General features: G+C 36.9%; 1 protein-coding gene across 1 annotated transcript in view; it reads left to right on the forward strand.

The window, feature by feature from the left end:
* The window catches only part of USP34 (ubiquitin specific peptidase 34), a 220,528-nt gene that overhangs the window by 47,861 nt on the left and 156,471 nt on the right, over nucleotides 1-16,196 (forward strand). The window contains 6 exon segments of the mRNA XM_032292024.1: nucleotides 8,776-8,901; nucleotides 9,087-9,216; nucleotides 9,940-9,975; nucleotides 10,330-10,460; nucleotides 10,726-11,345; nucleotides 14,834-15,048. Of these exon segments, the coding sequence (XP_032147915.1) occupies nucleotides 8,776-8,901; nucleotides 9,087-9,216; nucleotides 9,940-9,975; nucleotides 10,330-10,460; nucleotides 10,726-11,345; nucleotides 14,834-15,048 (1,258 nt within the window).

Here is a 16,196-nt window from a genome sequence, read left to right on the forward strand (position 1 = left end):
TCTGGTGTACAATTATTTATTATTATAATTTTGTTAGAATTCTAAGTTTAGTATGAATGCCCTCATTTTCATTGTAGCTTTTAGTTCTTTTTTTATAGTTGTCTTTTTTTATAGTCTAGCTAAAGGTTTGTCATTTATAAAGTTTTTTTTAACCCTCCTTTGGTTTTGTTTTCTCTATTAACATTCTTTTTATTTATTATTATTATTATTATTATTTTTTGAGATGGAGTCTCGCTCTGTCTTGGCCATGCTGGAGTGCAGTGTCATGATCTCTGCTCACGACAGCCTCTGCCTCCCAGGTTCAAGTGATTCTTTTTTTTTCTTTCTTTTTTTTTTTTTTTAAAGATGGGGTTTCACCCTGATGGCCAGGCTGGTCTTGAACTCCTGACCTCAGGTGATCCACCCACCTCGGCCTCCTAAAATGCTAGGTTACAGGTGTGAGCCACCGCGCCTGGCCAAGTGACTCTTTTGTCTCAGTCTCCTGAGTAGCTGGGACTACAGGCATGTGCCACCATGCCTGGCTAATTTTTTGTATTTTTAGTAGAGACGGGGTTTTGCCATTTTGGCCAGGCTAGTCTCAAACTCCTGACCTGAGGTGATTCACCCACCTCTGCCTCCCAAAGTGCTGGGATTATAGGTGTGAGCCACCACGCCTGGTCCATTCATACTATTTTTTAAGGAGAGAATATCTTGCTCTGTTGCTCAAGCTGGGGTACAGTGATGTAATCTTAACCTCCTGGGTTCAGGCAGTCCTTCTGCCTTAGCATCTTAAGTACGTAGGAGAACAGGGTTTTGCCACCATGCCTGGCTAATTCTAAATTCTTTTTGTAGAGAAGGGATTTCATTGTGTTTCTTAGGTTGATCATGAACTTCTGGTATAAAGCAGTCTTCCCTTCTTGGCCTCTCAAAGTGAGGGTATTACCGTAGGCATGAACCACTGTATCTGACCAGCTTTCTCTACTGTTTTCATATTTTTAATTTTGTTTATCTCAGATCATTTCCTTCCTTCTCCTAGCTTTAGGTTTAATTATTTCTGTTGTCGTTCATTCCCTAAGTTGTAAAGTTTGGTTGTTGATTTGAGATCTTTTTTTTTTTTTAATTCACATTTACATTTGTAAATAAAAGTTTTCATGTGTAAATATAAATTTTCCTCTGAACATTGGTTTTTCTGCATTCTGTTTGTTGTATTTTATCTCTAAATATTTTCTAATTTCCATTGTGATTTCTTTATGATCTTTTGGCTGTTTGAATGTGTTAATTTCTTCATATTTGTGAGTTTTCCAGTTTTCCTTTTGGTATTGATTTTTAGCTTCTTCCTGCTGTGGGTAGAGAAACATTTATTTATGATATCTGTCTTTTAATATCTGTTGAGATCTGTGGTCTAGCATCCAGTGTATCTCAAAACATGTCCCATGTGTACTTGAGAAAAATGTGTTTGCTGCTGCTGTTATATGGAGTGTTCTGTATATGCCTCCTAGGTCTATTTGGCTTATTGTGTTGTTCAGACTCTCTATTTCCTTCTTTATAGTTATTTACTTTATTGAAAATTGGATATTGAAGTCTCCGACTATTATTCTGGACCTTTTTATTTCTCTGATTCTTCCAGTCTCTCCTTCATCATGTTTATGGTTATTATATCTTCTTGCTATTTTGAATCTTTTATTACTAAACTTTTGAAAACATTTTAAACTGGTTTAAAAAAAATGCAATTTGTCCCCTTTAATCATTTTTAAGTGCTTAGTTCACTAGTGTTAAGTCTGTTCACATTGTGTAATGGATCTCTAGAACTTCATTCATTATATTGTAAAACTGAAACTCTACACCCATTGAATGACAAGTCTGCCCATTTTTCCCTCTCATCAGCCCTGGTCCATTCCACTTTCTGTTTCCATTATTTTGAGTATTCTAGGTTTCTGAAATAAGTGGAATTATTAAATATTTGTTCTTTTGTGACTGGCTTATTTCACTCAGCCTAATCTCTTCAGTAGTCATCTGTGTTGTAGCATGCGTCAGCATTTTCTTTCTTTTTAAGGCTGAATAATATTGCATTGTATATACTAAATTTTAGTTACTTTGAGACACCCAAAACTTGTTCTTTCACCCAGGCTGGAGTGCCTTTGCACAATTATGGCTCACTGCAACCTTGACCTTTCAGGCTTAAGCCATCCTCCCACTTAAGCCCAAGTAGCTGGGACTATGGGCACATGCTCACCATGTCTGGCTAAGTTTTGTATTTTTTAGTAAAGACAGGGTTTTACCATGTTGACCCAGCTAGTCTTGAACTCCTGGGCTCACGTGATCATGATCCACCTGACTCAGCCTCCCAAAGTGCTGGGATCACAGGCATGAGCCACCATGCCTGGACTGTGTACATTTTTTAATTCATTCATCTGTTGATGGACATTTAGGCCACTTTTACATCCTGGCTGTTGAGAATTACGCTGTAGTGATCATGGGAGTGCAGATACCTCTTTGGGATGTTGCTTTGAATTCTTTTAGACATATACCTAGGAGGCAGATTGCTGGATTAAATTGTAATGCCATTTGTTTGTTCTAGTAACCTTTCTAAAATTTAGGTTGTATCTTACTTGGTATTAGTATATCCAACTGAGCTTTCTTTTGCTTGCTGTTTGCATGGAGTATCTTTTTCTGTCCTTTCACATTCAACCTTTTAGTGTCTTTGGATATAAAGCAAACCTCTTACAGACAATTGGATCAAGTTTAAAAAAAAAATCCATTCTTTTTCTTTTGGAAAGTTAAACCATTTAAAATAATTACTCATAAAGAGGGACAGAGTTGTGACTTGTGTTATTTTGCCTTTTCTTTTCTCTGAGTGTTTTTCTCCCTCATTCCTTCAATTAATGCCCTTTTTTTATGCTTAGTAGTTTTGGTGGTTTTTTTGAGGGAGGGATAGTGAAATGGTTTGATTTCCTTTTAATTTTCTTTTGTATTTAATATGGAGATTACATTTAACATCCTAAGGGTATAACAGTCTAATTTTAATTTATACCAGCTTAACTTCAATGCTGTGTAGAAACTCTGCCCTAACAACTCCATCCCTCCATTTTTATTGCTGCTGTCACAAATTGCAACTTTGTACATTGTGTATCCAGTAAGGAAGGTTAATAATTCTTTATATTTGCTTTTTAAATCATGTGGAAAATAAAAACTGGAGTTGTAAACTAAAAGTTCGATACTGTCTGTAATAATCGCCTATGTATTTATCAGATACCTTTATTTCTTCATTGTTTCTTTCTTTCTTTTTTTTTTTTTTTTTTTTAAGACGGAGTTTCACCATGTTGGTCAGGCTGGTCTTGAACTCCTGACGTCGGGTGATCCGCCTGCCTTGCCTCCAAAGTGTTTGGATTACAGGCGTGAGCCACCACGCCCGGCCTCATTATTTCTTTATTTCAACTGGAAGGATTCTTTTTAGCGTTTTTTTCTTTTTCTTTTTTTTTTTCCTCTTTGCAAAACAAGTCTTATTTATTCATCTTGTACCCTTCTGAAAGACCAAATTAAATCATTCCATTATTCCTCAGAACTTTTGAATGCATGAAAAGAGTTCATTCCAATAATTACTAATGCTCGTTTGTGCTGGGTTTTGTACTGGTCACTGAGAACACAGGGGTAGTTCATTGCTGCTGTCACTCTCCTCAGAAAGTGCCTGTATTTCAGGAGACAGCCAAGTGCCTCATGAGGATACAGCAGCAACAGCGGGGTGAGAGGTTCTGAGATTGAGCTGGTCCCACCAAGCTGGTTCACATGTGCTTATATAGCATGTTATCTAGTACAGTGCACACAAGAGCACCAAGTACTCAGTCAGGAGTTGGAGGTGAGCTTAGGGCCAGGGTCCTTGAAGCACTCTGGCAACTAGCTGGTCACCCAAGGGTCTGCCTCAGTGTGAGCACCTCTGAGCCCCAAACTCACTTTTCCTCAATTCCTGGGCCCAGGCTTTAGGCTTTCAGTTCATACACATAATGCTCAACCTAGCATAGTGAACAAGTTTTCTCACGCATTCTAGGTTTTCTAAGTCATTTGGCTGGCTACCCTTTCATCTCAGGCTAGCTCAGGCCAGGATATTTCAGCCCTGACTGCCCCACTGCTAACCAGGTCTGGAGTGGGAAGCTGGAGCTAGAGTTTGTGGCTGTTACCATCTTGAGTTGCCTTCTCCCATTCAGTAACCAGAAGCACACTGGGAAACTGCCTTTTAGCAATTCTTATGGGGCAAGTATAAGTGTTACAAACTCCTTCAGCTTTTGTTTTTGTAGGAATCTTAATTTCAACCCTAATTTCTGGAGGACAGTTTTGCTTAATTTAGAATTCTTATTGCAAGATTTTTCTTTCAGCCCTTTGAATATATCAGCTCATTGCCTTCTGGCCTCTAAGGTTTTGGATAAGAAATTCACTGATAATCTTATTGGGGATCTCTTGTATGTGACAAGTTGCTTCTCTTGTGGTTTTTGAGATTTTTGTCTTTGGCTTCCTACAGTCTGATTGCATTGTGTATCGAAGTGGATCTTTTTGAGTTTATCCTTCTTGGAGTTTGTTGAACATCTTGGATATGTAGAGTCATGTCTTCGTCAAATTTGGTTGAATTTAGTTATTATCTAAGTATTCTATCTTTCCATTTCTCTTTGCATTCTGGGATTTCCAAAATGAATGTGTTGGTCTACTTCATGGTATCTCAGAGGTCCTTTAGGCTATTCACTTTTCTTCATTCTTTTTTTTATTTTCAGTTGGCCTATTTTCGGGTATGCTGATTCTTTTTTCTGCTTAGAGTTGCCTTTGAATCCTTGTGTAGTGTATCGTTCATTTCTTTTGTTGTACTTTTCATTTCTGTAATCGCATTTTGGTTCCTTTTTTCTTTTTTTTTTTCATTTTCTTTTTTCTTTTTATTTTTTATTGCATTTTAGGTTTTGGGGTACATGTGAACATGCAAGATTGTTGCATAGGCACACACATGGCAGTGTGATTTGCTGCCCTCCTCCCCATCACCTATATCTGGCATTTCTCCCCATGCTATCTCTCCCCAACTCCCCACCCCCCGCTGTCCCTCCCCTATTTCCCCCCAACAGACCCCAGTGTGTAGTGCTCCCCTCCCTGTGTCCATGTCCCTGGAAACCATCATTCTCAGCAAACTGACACAAGAGCAGAAAATCAAACACCGCATGGTCTCACTCATAGGCGGGTGTTGAACAATTAGAACACATTGTTCCTTTTTATAATTTCTGTCCCTTTACCGGTAGTCTCCTTTTGTTGATGAGTTGTTTTCCTGTCTTTGCTCTTTTAGAATCTTTGAGATAAGTTTTAAAAATCTTGGTCTAGTGGCCAGGCGGAGTGGCTCACACCTGTAATCTTAGCACTTTGGGAGGCCAAAGTGGATCACTAGAGGTCAGAAGTTCAAGACCAGCCTGGCCGACATAGTGAAACCCCATCTTTACTAAAGATACAAAAAAACAAAAACAAAAGAAAAACTTGGGGGTGTGGTGGTACATACCTGTGGTCCCAGCTACTTGGGAGGCTGAGGCACGAAGATCACTTGAACCTGGGAGGCGCAGGTTATAGTGAGCTGACATTGCACCACTGCTCTCTAGCCTGGGTAACAGAGCAAGACTGTCTCAAAAAAACAAAACAAAACAAAAAACACTTTAAGAAGTGCAACAGGTGGATGTCAGGTATATTCTCTGTGGACTTTTTGTTGTTGTTTCCTTTTTTTGTTTTGTTCCCCAAAAACAAATGCAACTCCTGTAAGTCCTCTAGTAATCATTTCAGATGGTTTGTGTTAAAACAATGGCAGCCAGCCTCTGTGCCTGCACTTCATCAATCAGAATTAGCAGTCAGCCACCTGTCAGAACACAGAATCTTGATGTTGGGGAATGTGGTCCTTACTGCCCACCTGTCTCTAGAAACTGTACCAGAAACCTGTATTGCTGTCTCCATAGCTGCCTATCATAGCATGGGGGGAGGGGGTTGGGAGTGCGCATGCCAGAAATGGGTAGCAGTAACAGCTATGGCATTGAAGGCTAAAACTGGTAAGTGTAGAAGTTCAGATTGACTCTAGAGTTCCAGGTTAGTTACATCTGATAGTTTGTGCTATTACAATTTTTGTCTCAGTGTAGAGATGGATGCTTGGCATTTTCTATTTTTCCATCTTCTGTGATATCCTTTTCTTTTTCGTCCTTCTTTGTCTTCTTTGTCATCTTCATCCTCCATTTCCTCCTCCTCTTTATCATTGTCCTCCTCTGCCACTGCTGCTGCCACTATGCATTCTTAATATTTTTTCTGTACTTTGCAATTTACTTAAATAATGTACACCTTTGAAAAAGTAGGGTGGTTTTTTTTTTTTTTTTTTTTTCCTCAGTTACAGGATTTTATGATTTTTTTTTTCCTCAAGGGCCTTGTTACTTAAAAATAAGCTCAGTGGCTCATTCTTGTAATCTTAGCACTTTGGGAGGCTGAGGCAAGAGGATCACTTGAGCTCAGGAGTTTTAAAATTAGCCTGGGCAACATAGTGAGAGTTCATCTCTCTATATAAAACAAAACAAAACAAAAGTAAGTGGCACATTAATACCCTTAAAACCCCAACAAGATACTTGATTATCAAAATTAAGTATATTATGGAAATTTCATTATATTAATGATTAAATTGGCAGAAAATCAGAAGTTTATTATATGACATAGTAGATATCCTATTTTATATTATAGTTTATTATATAATGTATATAATATAGTTTATTGTATGCTATATTATATAATATAGTTTATGCTATATAATAAACTATTATATACTATATATGTATATATAAACATGTATATATGTGTTTTTATCATATTTTAAGTAGAAAAAAAAATAATAGTTACTTGTTGGCAAAAAGTAGAGAAAACTGTTAGTACAGGTTGAGTATTCCTAATCCAAAACTCTAAAATTTGAAATGCTATAAAGTTTGAAATTTTCTGAGTGCCAACATGGTGTTCAAAGGAAGTACTCCTTGGAACCTTTCAGAGTTTGGATTTTTAGATCTTTTAGATCAGCTAGAGATCTTCCCCTGGTAGGTATATAATGCAGATGTTCCAAAATGTGGAAAAATACAAAATCTGAAACACTTCTCCTTCCAAGCATTTCAGTTGGGACATACTTGTATATTTTAATCTGTAATGTTATTTAATACTGTGTTTAAATTAACATTCTTAGCTGAGACCTAGAAAAGTGATAAACTTACTGAGTATTCACTTTTTAAAAAATCAAATGCTTGTTGTACTTTTGAAGTACTGCCATTGTTTTTTAAATGGATACTTAGTGCTGTTAAAGCAAATGGTAGAAGCACACAGTGTAATTTATAAGAAGTCTCGGCAACATAGAAGAATTCCTCTAGTATTATATTTTCTTACATGTATTTCACCTTATATTTCTTTTCTTTTCTTTCTTTTTTTTTTTTTTTTTTTTTTTTTTTTTTTTTTTTTTTTTTTTTTTTGAGACGGAGTTTCACTCATGTTACCCAGGCTGGAGTGCAATGGCGCGACCTCGGCCCACCGCAACCTCCGCCTCCTGGGTTCAGGCAATTCTCCTGCCTCAGCCTCCCGAGTAGCTGGGACTACAGGCACGCACCACCATGCCCAGCTAATTTTTTGTAGTTTTAGTAGAGACGGGGTTTCACCATGTTGACCAGGATGGTCTCGATCTCTTGACCTTGTGATCCACCCGCCTCAGCCTCCCAAAGTGCTGGGATTACAGGCTTGAGCCACCGCGCCCGGCCTTCACCTTATATTTCAATATTAGGTTGTGCATATTTACCCTGAAAGAGAAGCAGCAGAAGAGAATTCATATGTATATGCCTACAAAATATAAAAATCAGTGTTTTAGAGTAAACTCTATGTTTTAATAACTTTTTATGTATTAAAAATAGGAAGCTTTACCTTTGACAGCCCTCAAATTGGGAATTACTTGTCTAATCATGTTTGTTACCTTATCTTGATTTAGTAGTTAGCAGCTTGATGGCTGTAAAATGCTTCATTTTACATGATGTAATATTTAGTGTTTGTATTTTCATAAATATTATGTATTCCCTCATGAATTTACATATTTGTGTTTATTACAACAGGAGTCTTTGTATCTCATGGTTTATTTTATAGATCTTTATAAGAGTTTCTGTTTTGTACTCTAGTAAAATAAAATTATTTTATAAATACTTTATAAAGATTTAATAAGAGAAATCTAGCACATCTGTGATAATTTACTTTTTTCTCCTAAGTGTAATATGTTGTTTTATTTGTATTTTAATTTACTATTTAATTTTTGTATTATGACATGTAAATTAATTCCATTGGAATCAAGAGATCTTCCCACCACAACCACCTGTGTAGCTGAGAGCACAGGTGTGCATCTTGGCACCCAGCTAATTTTAAAACATATTTTTTATAGAGGTGAGGTCTTGCTGTGTTGCCCAGGCTAATCTTAGACTCCTGAGCTCAAGCTGTCCTCCCAACTCAGCCTCCCAGAGTATTGGAGTTAATGGCATCAGCTGTCATGCCTAGCCTTCCCTCTTGTAATTAGGAAATTCAGTGTGCCATTTGTTTGGTTTAATTTCTGTTTAGGTGAATGTATTTTTACTATGTTATACACTGCCATTTATCATATTTGATAATGAGCATTTTACCATCATATTAAAAAATATTAGAGTACTGGCCAACTTTTTTACTTTCAAACTGTTTTTATATCAGATATCTACATGTGTTGGGCAATTATTTTTGACCATTCTCTCTAACTTTATTTTCTAGTTGAAACATTGTAGTCGGTATATACATGACTTATTTCCTTCACTCATCAAGAACTTGGATCCTGCACCACTTAGACATCTACTTAATCTGGTCTCAGCTCTTGAGCCAAGTGTTCATACTGAACAGGTAATACATTCAAAACAGGATAATAGTCGTCACCCCCAGCCCCGTAAAGTGAAAATTTCTTTGTGATTCAGATAATTTAACTTTCATTTTATTGTCTTGGCATTTCAGCTTGACAAAATGGATATTAAATTTGCTACAGTGTTGTCTGAAATTTCCAACTTTAATCTCTCCCTCTCTTTTTGTAGACATTGTACTTGGCATCCATGTTAATTAAAGCACTGTGGAATAATGCACTAGCAGCTAAGGCTCAGTTATCTAAACAGAGTTCTTTTGCATCTTTATTAAATACTAATATTCCCATTGGAAATAAGAAAGGTTAGTAGTGTCACGTATTTTCAAGTAAATTGTCCAAAGTTTCTCAAATATGAAGTATTTGCTGCTAATACGTTCAGCTTAATCTTTATTTTAAAATAAGTGTGGGGCGGAAGGAAGAGAACATATAAGGGGATTAATACTGTGATTAATTCATGTTTTGGTTTACCTTCTAAGTGAGGGATAGTAAAGTCTTTGTTGTTACTGGATTTTCTCAGCTTTAGTTATCTTTCCTTTTTAAATAAGCTTTTATTTCATAAAAGCTTTGGAGATTTCATTTTATAAACAAACGAGCTTTGTTTTAGAAATAATTTTAAGAGTAGAACATAATGATTCATTTCTCTTTTTGTGTTTTCTGCTTCAAGGTTTTCTACCATTTTAGATGCTTTATGGGTACTTTTTACATACATAGCTTTCAAGGGCTTTCTAAAACTTGATTCAAACTGAGTGTTCGAATCAAGTTTTAGAAAGCCCTTAAATTTAGTATATGTTGAAGTTCAAAGCCCTTGAACTCAGTAGTATATGTTGAACTCCTGACAACATATACTACCCTTCTCAGGCTTTTCTGTGCAGGCACCCCCAACAACTACTGCAGGTGGTGGGGACTTAACCTTATTGCAGGTTTTCCTGCCTGTAACTTGTTGATTATGTAATATGAACACCTGTTAATGCTGTCCCAAAGAAGTTCAGTCACTTAGAATGTTTTTTTTCTGTTTTTTCCTTCAGAGGAGGAAGAGCTCAGAAGAACAGCTCCCTCACCTTGTAAGTTGAGCCTTATAAATTCATGGCAACATGACTTGGTTTTGTTTTAGTGATGTTCTAGAGTTCATTGATTTTATATAATATTTGTATCAGTCATAAAGTTCATTTTGAGAAGGAAATGTAAGCCTTTAACATATGTTTCCCATTTTTCTTAAAACCATAAATATTTTGACTTTTAATTGAAATCTGTTACATCTTCTTTAGAAATCATGACCAAATGTTAACATATTTTGATATTTTATTTTTGGCTACTTAGCATAAAGCTTTGGTGAATAGGTCAAGGAATCAAAGGATAATGTTATTCTGTTAAGTCCATGTTAATATAAATTAGAAGTAAAAATATATTTTATATAGGGTCACCTGCAGCCAGTCCTCAAAGCAGTGATAATAGTGACACACATCAAAGTGGAGGCAGTGACATTGAAATGGATGAGCAACTTATTAATAGAACCAAACATGTGCAACAACGACTTTCAGACACAGAGGTATGAAAATAGGTTTTCCTTCTTTTAAAGGCATTTTTGACTTTCTGGCATGAACATTTGAATTGGGTATATATACATAATTCATGTTTGGGCTTGTTCTCTGCTTTGTGTAGTATTTTTGATGTCCTTTGAGTTTTTAATTCCATTTTGTATTCAAAGGCAGATAACAAGACTAGCAGCCTTTTTAAAAAGTACAGTTTATTGTTTGTTACCTTTTTCTTACTGGTTTAAATATGTATTTAAATCTGTTTGTTTCAAAATACAGGAATCCATGCAGGGAAGTTCTGATGAAACTGCCAACAGTGGTGAAGATGGAAGCAGTGGTCCTGGTAGCAGTAGTGGGCATAGTGATGGATCTAGCAATGAGGTCAATTCTAGCCATGCAAGCCAGTCAGCTGGGAGCCCTGGCAGTGAGGTACAGTCAGAAGACATTGCAGATATTGAAGCGCTCAAAGAAGAAGATGAAGATGACCATCATGGTCATAATCCTCCCAAAAGCAGTTGTGGTGCAGATCTCCGGAATAGAAAGTTAGAAAGCCAAGCTGGCATTTGCTTGGGTGATTCCCAAGGCTCATCAGAAAGAAATGGGACAAGCAGCGGAACAGGAAAGGACCTGGTTTTTAATACTGAATCTTTGCCATCAGTAGATAATCGAATACGAATGCTGGATGCTTGTTCACACTCTGAAGACCAAGAACATGATATTTCAGGGGAAATGAACACTACTCATATAGCACAAGGGTCTCAGGAGTCTTGTATCACTCGAACTGGGGACTTCCTTGGGGAGACTATTGGGAATGAATTATTTAATTGTCGACAATTTATTGGTCCTCAGCATCACCACCACCACCACCACCACCACCATCATCACCACCACCATGATGGGTAAGCCTACTTCAAAATAAATATTCAGTGTATGTTTCCTTTAGGGAAGTAATATATCATATATTTATTCAGTTGCAATTCATTTTGTATTAGTGCTATTCATTAGTAGTATAGTGCAAACTACAAATACAAGCTACAAATAGATAATTTTAGGTTTTCTATTGCGCACATTTAAAAACACCAAATGAAGCAGGTTGTTGGCCAGGCGCGGTTGCTCATGCCTGTAATCCCAGCACTTTGGGAGGCCGAGGCAAGCAGATCAGTTGAGGTCAGGAGTTCGAGGCAAGCCTGAGCAACATGGCGGAACTCTGTCTCTACTGAAAATACAAAAATTAGCTGGGTATTGTGGCTCACACCTATAATCCCAGCTACTTGGGATGTTGAGGCAGGAGAATCACTTGGGAGTGGAGGTTGCAGTGAGCCAAGATGACACTACTGCACTCTAGCCTGGGAGACAGAGTGAGACACTCTCTCAAAAACAAAACAACAACAAAAAAAAACCAGGTTGTTAATTTTAATCATGTTAAACCAATAGTATCCATAATACTATTTCTACATGTAATAAGTAAAAAAGTTAGGTATTTTTCTTCTTTATATTCTTACTAAGTCTTCAATTTTTAGTGTGTATTTTATGCTTATGGAACTTCTCAATTTAGACCAGCCACCTTTTAATTCTTTAAAATATTTATTTTCTTTTTTTTTTCCTCCCTTTGAGACAGAGTCTTGCTCTGTTGCTCAGGCTGGAGGGCAGAGGCATGATCTAGGCTCACTGCAGCTTCTACTTGCCAGGTTCAAGCATTTCTGGTGCCTCAGCCTCCTCAGTAGCTTGGATTACAGGTGCCCACCACCATGCCTTGCTAATTTTTTTGTATTTTTAGTAGAAATGCAGTTTCACCATGTTGACCAGGCTGATCTCGAACTTCTGACCTCAGGTAATCCGCCTGCCTTGGCCTCCCACAGTGCTGGGATCACAGGTGGGAGCCACTATGTCCAGCCTTTTTTTTTTTTTTTTAAAGAGATAGGGTATCCCTCTGTCACCTCGGGTGGAGTGCAGTGATGTGATTGTAGCTCACCATAGCCCCAAACTCTTGGGCTCAAACAATCTTCCTGTCTCAGCTTCCTGAGTACTTGAGACTTAAGGTATGTGCTGTCACACCTAGCTAATTCTTACAATTTTTATAGAGACAGGGTAGAGCTGTGTTGCCCAGGCTGTTCTTGAACCCCAGACCTCAAACAGTCCTCTGGCCTCAGCCTCCCAAATCTCTGGTATTACAGGTGTGAGCTGCTTATACCCAGCCTAGAGCAGCCATGTTTTACGTGTGTAATGGCCACATATGGCTAGTCGGTATTATATTGGGTAGCACAGGATTAGATAGATCTTCAACGTCTTTTAATGAATGCCTAAAAAAGATATGAATGCTCATGGAAACTTCCCTAAATTGTGATGAAGAAAGGGAAATTTTACACATCTCCTAATTTAAAAGGATAAGCTCCAGCATAAAACTTTCGGTTATCTGTGAAATAACACCAAATATGTGATTCTGTCATTTACTTGTGGTATTGTGATGGGCAAAATACTTAATTTTTCTTCATTTTTTTCCATCTCTAAATTGGGAACAGTAATCCCAGTGCTTTGGAGGCTAAGGCAGGAGAATCATTTGAGGCCAGGTGTTTGAGATCAGCCTGGACAACATAGTGAGGCCCTGTCTCTACAAAAAAATTAAAAGTGCTAGCCAGGCATAGTAATGTGCACCTGTAGTTCTAGCTAATTGGGAGGCTGAGGTAGGAGGATCTCTTGAGCCCAGGAGATCAAGACTGCAGGAGCTATAATCGCACCACTACACTCCAGCCTGGGCAGTAGAATGAGACTCTGTCTGTAAAAATAAAATGGGTACAATAGTATGTATCTCATGGGTTCATTGTGAAGATTTCTTGGGCTAATGTGATTGGTACACAATAAGTGCTCAGTAAGTGTTAGCTGCATATTTATTATTGTCATGACAAGTGATAGTATGTGAGTTCATGGTGAATCATGAATATGCACTTTATCAGATTAAGTTTTGCTATACTCGACAATTTGTCAGATCTTCGCTAATTCAGTTAAGTTGTTTGGGTGAACTACGTATCTATACATATTACTTGTTTATTTCCTTCACTTTTTGATTCTTATTACTGATGCATCTGGGTTGAAGTGTTTTTCAAGATTGGCATCATTTGCATTTGGAGCCATATAATTAAAATTTTTTTTTTTGAGAGTCACACTCCCTTGTTCTGGCTGGAGTACAGTGGCACAATTCGGCTCACTGCAACCTCCACCTTCTGGGTTCAAGTGATTCTTCTGCCTCAGCCTCCTGAGTAGCTGGGATTATAGGAATGTGCCACCATGTCAGCTGATTTTTGTATTTTTAGTAGAGATAGGGTTTCACCATGTTGGCCAAGCTGTTCTCAAGCTGCTTAGCTCAAATGATCCACCTGCCTTGGCCTCCCAAAGTGTTGGGATTATAGGCATGAGCCAATGTGCCCAGCCTTGGGCGAGAACATTTTTTTGGTTTGAATTTATAACAGTGTTAATGGTGTACTGTGCATTGCAGAATGTTTGCCAGTATACCGAGCCTTATCTCTATATTCCAGTAGCCATCTCCTCAGTTTTGACAATCAAAAATATCTCTAGATATTTCCAGATTTCTCCTAGGGACTTAAATTCACCCCTGATTGAGAACCACTGCCGTACTGCCTGACATTATAGATACAGTCATTCACAGTTGTCCCCAGCACAGCTCATGATGAAGACAAAGCAATTAGTTTATTACACAAGTGAGGTACAATATATTCAGTTTGGTACACTGCAAATCTTAGTTTTGACACCTATACCCACTCCATACCTCACAAGACCTAATGATTTAGCTTTTCATTTTAGTTTATTTCATATTCTGTGTATTAATGGTACTACTTGTGAGTCTCTAAATCAACCCTGAACTTCATGTTTTTCTGATTTTTTAAAAATCATTTTGTCTTTATGCCCTGTAACAGTGTGTTTTAGAAATGAATACTTAATTTGGGTTTGTTGGGTTAGAAGTTCCCCAATAAATATTAACTCCACCAAGATTACCGCCTTTAATTGAAATATTTTTCTGCTTTGATTCTACAATTGTATAAAACCACGTTTTATGGTTTCACATTGTGACTTTGAGTCTATAAAATAGTATGTAAATAGTGAGTATTAGTGATCTTGCCTAAAATTGTTCTTTGAATTTGTTCTAGTGAGATGTGTAAATAGGCCTGGTAATATGAATATATATTATAAAATTATCAAATAGTCTGACAGTGTAAAGTTTTCAGTTTTCATAAAGCTCTCAACACTCCATGTTGTTAATAAGCAGTTATAGCTTTGTTCCTGAGTGTATTCGTAAGTTTAAGAGAGGTATTTTTTGTGGTTCACAAATTAGGTTTACATTTGTATATAAACTTTGTTCTTTTCTGTTTTGTAGGCATATGGTTGATGATATGCTAAGTGCAGATGATGTCAGTTGCAGTAGCTCCCAGGTCAGTGCAAAATCAGAAAAAAATATGGCTGATTTTGATGGTGAAGAATCTGGATGTGAAGAGGAGCTAGTTCAGATTAATTCACATGCAGAACTAACATCTCATCTTCAACAACATCTTCCCAATTTAGCTTCCATTTACCATGAACATCTTAGTCAAGGTAAGGCTCTACAGTAAGTAAAATACACTACCTTCTTGACAACGGGAATAATTTATCTTACATTGTTGAAAGGAATCAGTGAATCAGTAGTTAAGGTTATGATAAGTAAATGTTTTTGTCAAAATACTTCCATATGGTAGTTTTTTCCCCAAGGAAATTATTATAAATACTTCATCATGAATATAAATGAGGCTTGCAGTTCTATTGAGATGTTCCGCTGGGAAAGAAAATACATAGCAGTAATATGTAAGAATTAAAGCTTTGTATTTTAGGAAATACATTGTTGTATTAGAATTGATATTCAGAAATAGTAGGACCTAAAAGTAATAGGAAATCACAAAAGATGAAATCATATGATTCTATTTATATGGTATGTCTAGAATAGGCAAACCTATAGACATGAAAGGAAGGTTAGTGGTTACTTGGGGTTAGGGAAGGGTCAGAGGGAATGAGGAGGGGTGAGTTTGAGAAGTGAAGTGATTAATTCAAGTCTAAATCAATGTTAAAGTAATAGGACATGACCAGACTTGAAAGAATGAAGGCTAGAGGAATGTAAAGAGTAGTAAGGAATTAATGAATAAAGTGAGAAAAAAAATCAAGTGAAAAACAGGTATAGAATTGGCAGTTTAAAGGCCTTTAACCTCTTGTTTGGTTGGTATCATCATTTGCTAGCCTAGTAAATGGGTTTTGGGATGCCAGTACATTATAAGTAAACCTGATAGATTAGGTTTATGCTAAGAGGCTATGAACAGACTTGAAAACACAACTTGTATATCTTGGCAACAATTTACTTGTTTTTTTGTGTTTTTTACATGTTTTATGTACATGATCTGTCTAGGTTAAGTTACTTTGACTTTTTTTATTCTTGTGTTATTGTGGTTGTTGAGAAAGAACTAGGTTAAGATTGAGGTCATCAGACTGAATTTGATGCCTATGTGTAAGTTGTTACCATTTCTTTTCTCAAATATTCCTTTAATCAATATTTTACGTATTTTTTACTGCATGGAGTTAGAAATTGAAATAAATGGTTGTTTTCTTTTCACCACTCATTGTAGACAGGGTAAAATGATTGTATATGTTAATGCTTTCTAAATCCACCTTGTATTTTTTTTTTTTTTTTGAGACAGAGTCTCCCTCTATCACCAGGC

Source organism: Sapajus apella, unplaced genomic scaffold (genome assembly GCF_009761245.1).
Source record: "Sapajus apella isolate SASKATOON/1434 unplaced genomic scaffold, GSC_monkey_1.0 scaffold26, whole genome shotgun sequence".
NCBI lineage: Eukaryota > Metazoa > Chordata > Mammalia > Primates > Cebidae > Sapajus > Sapajus apella.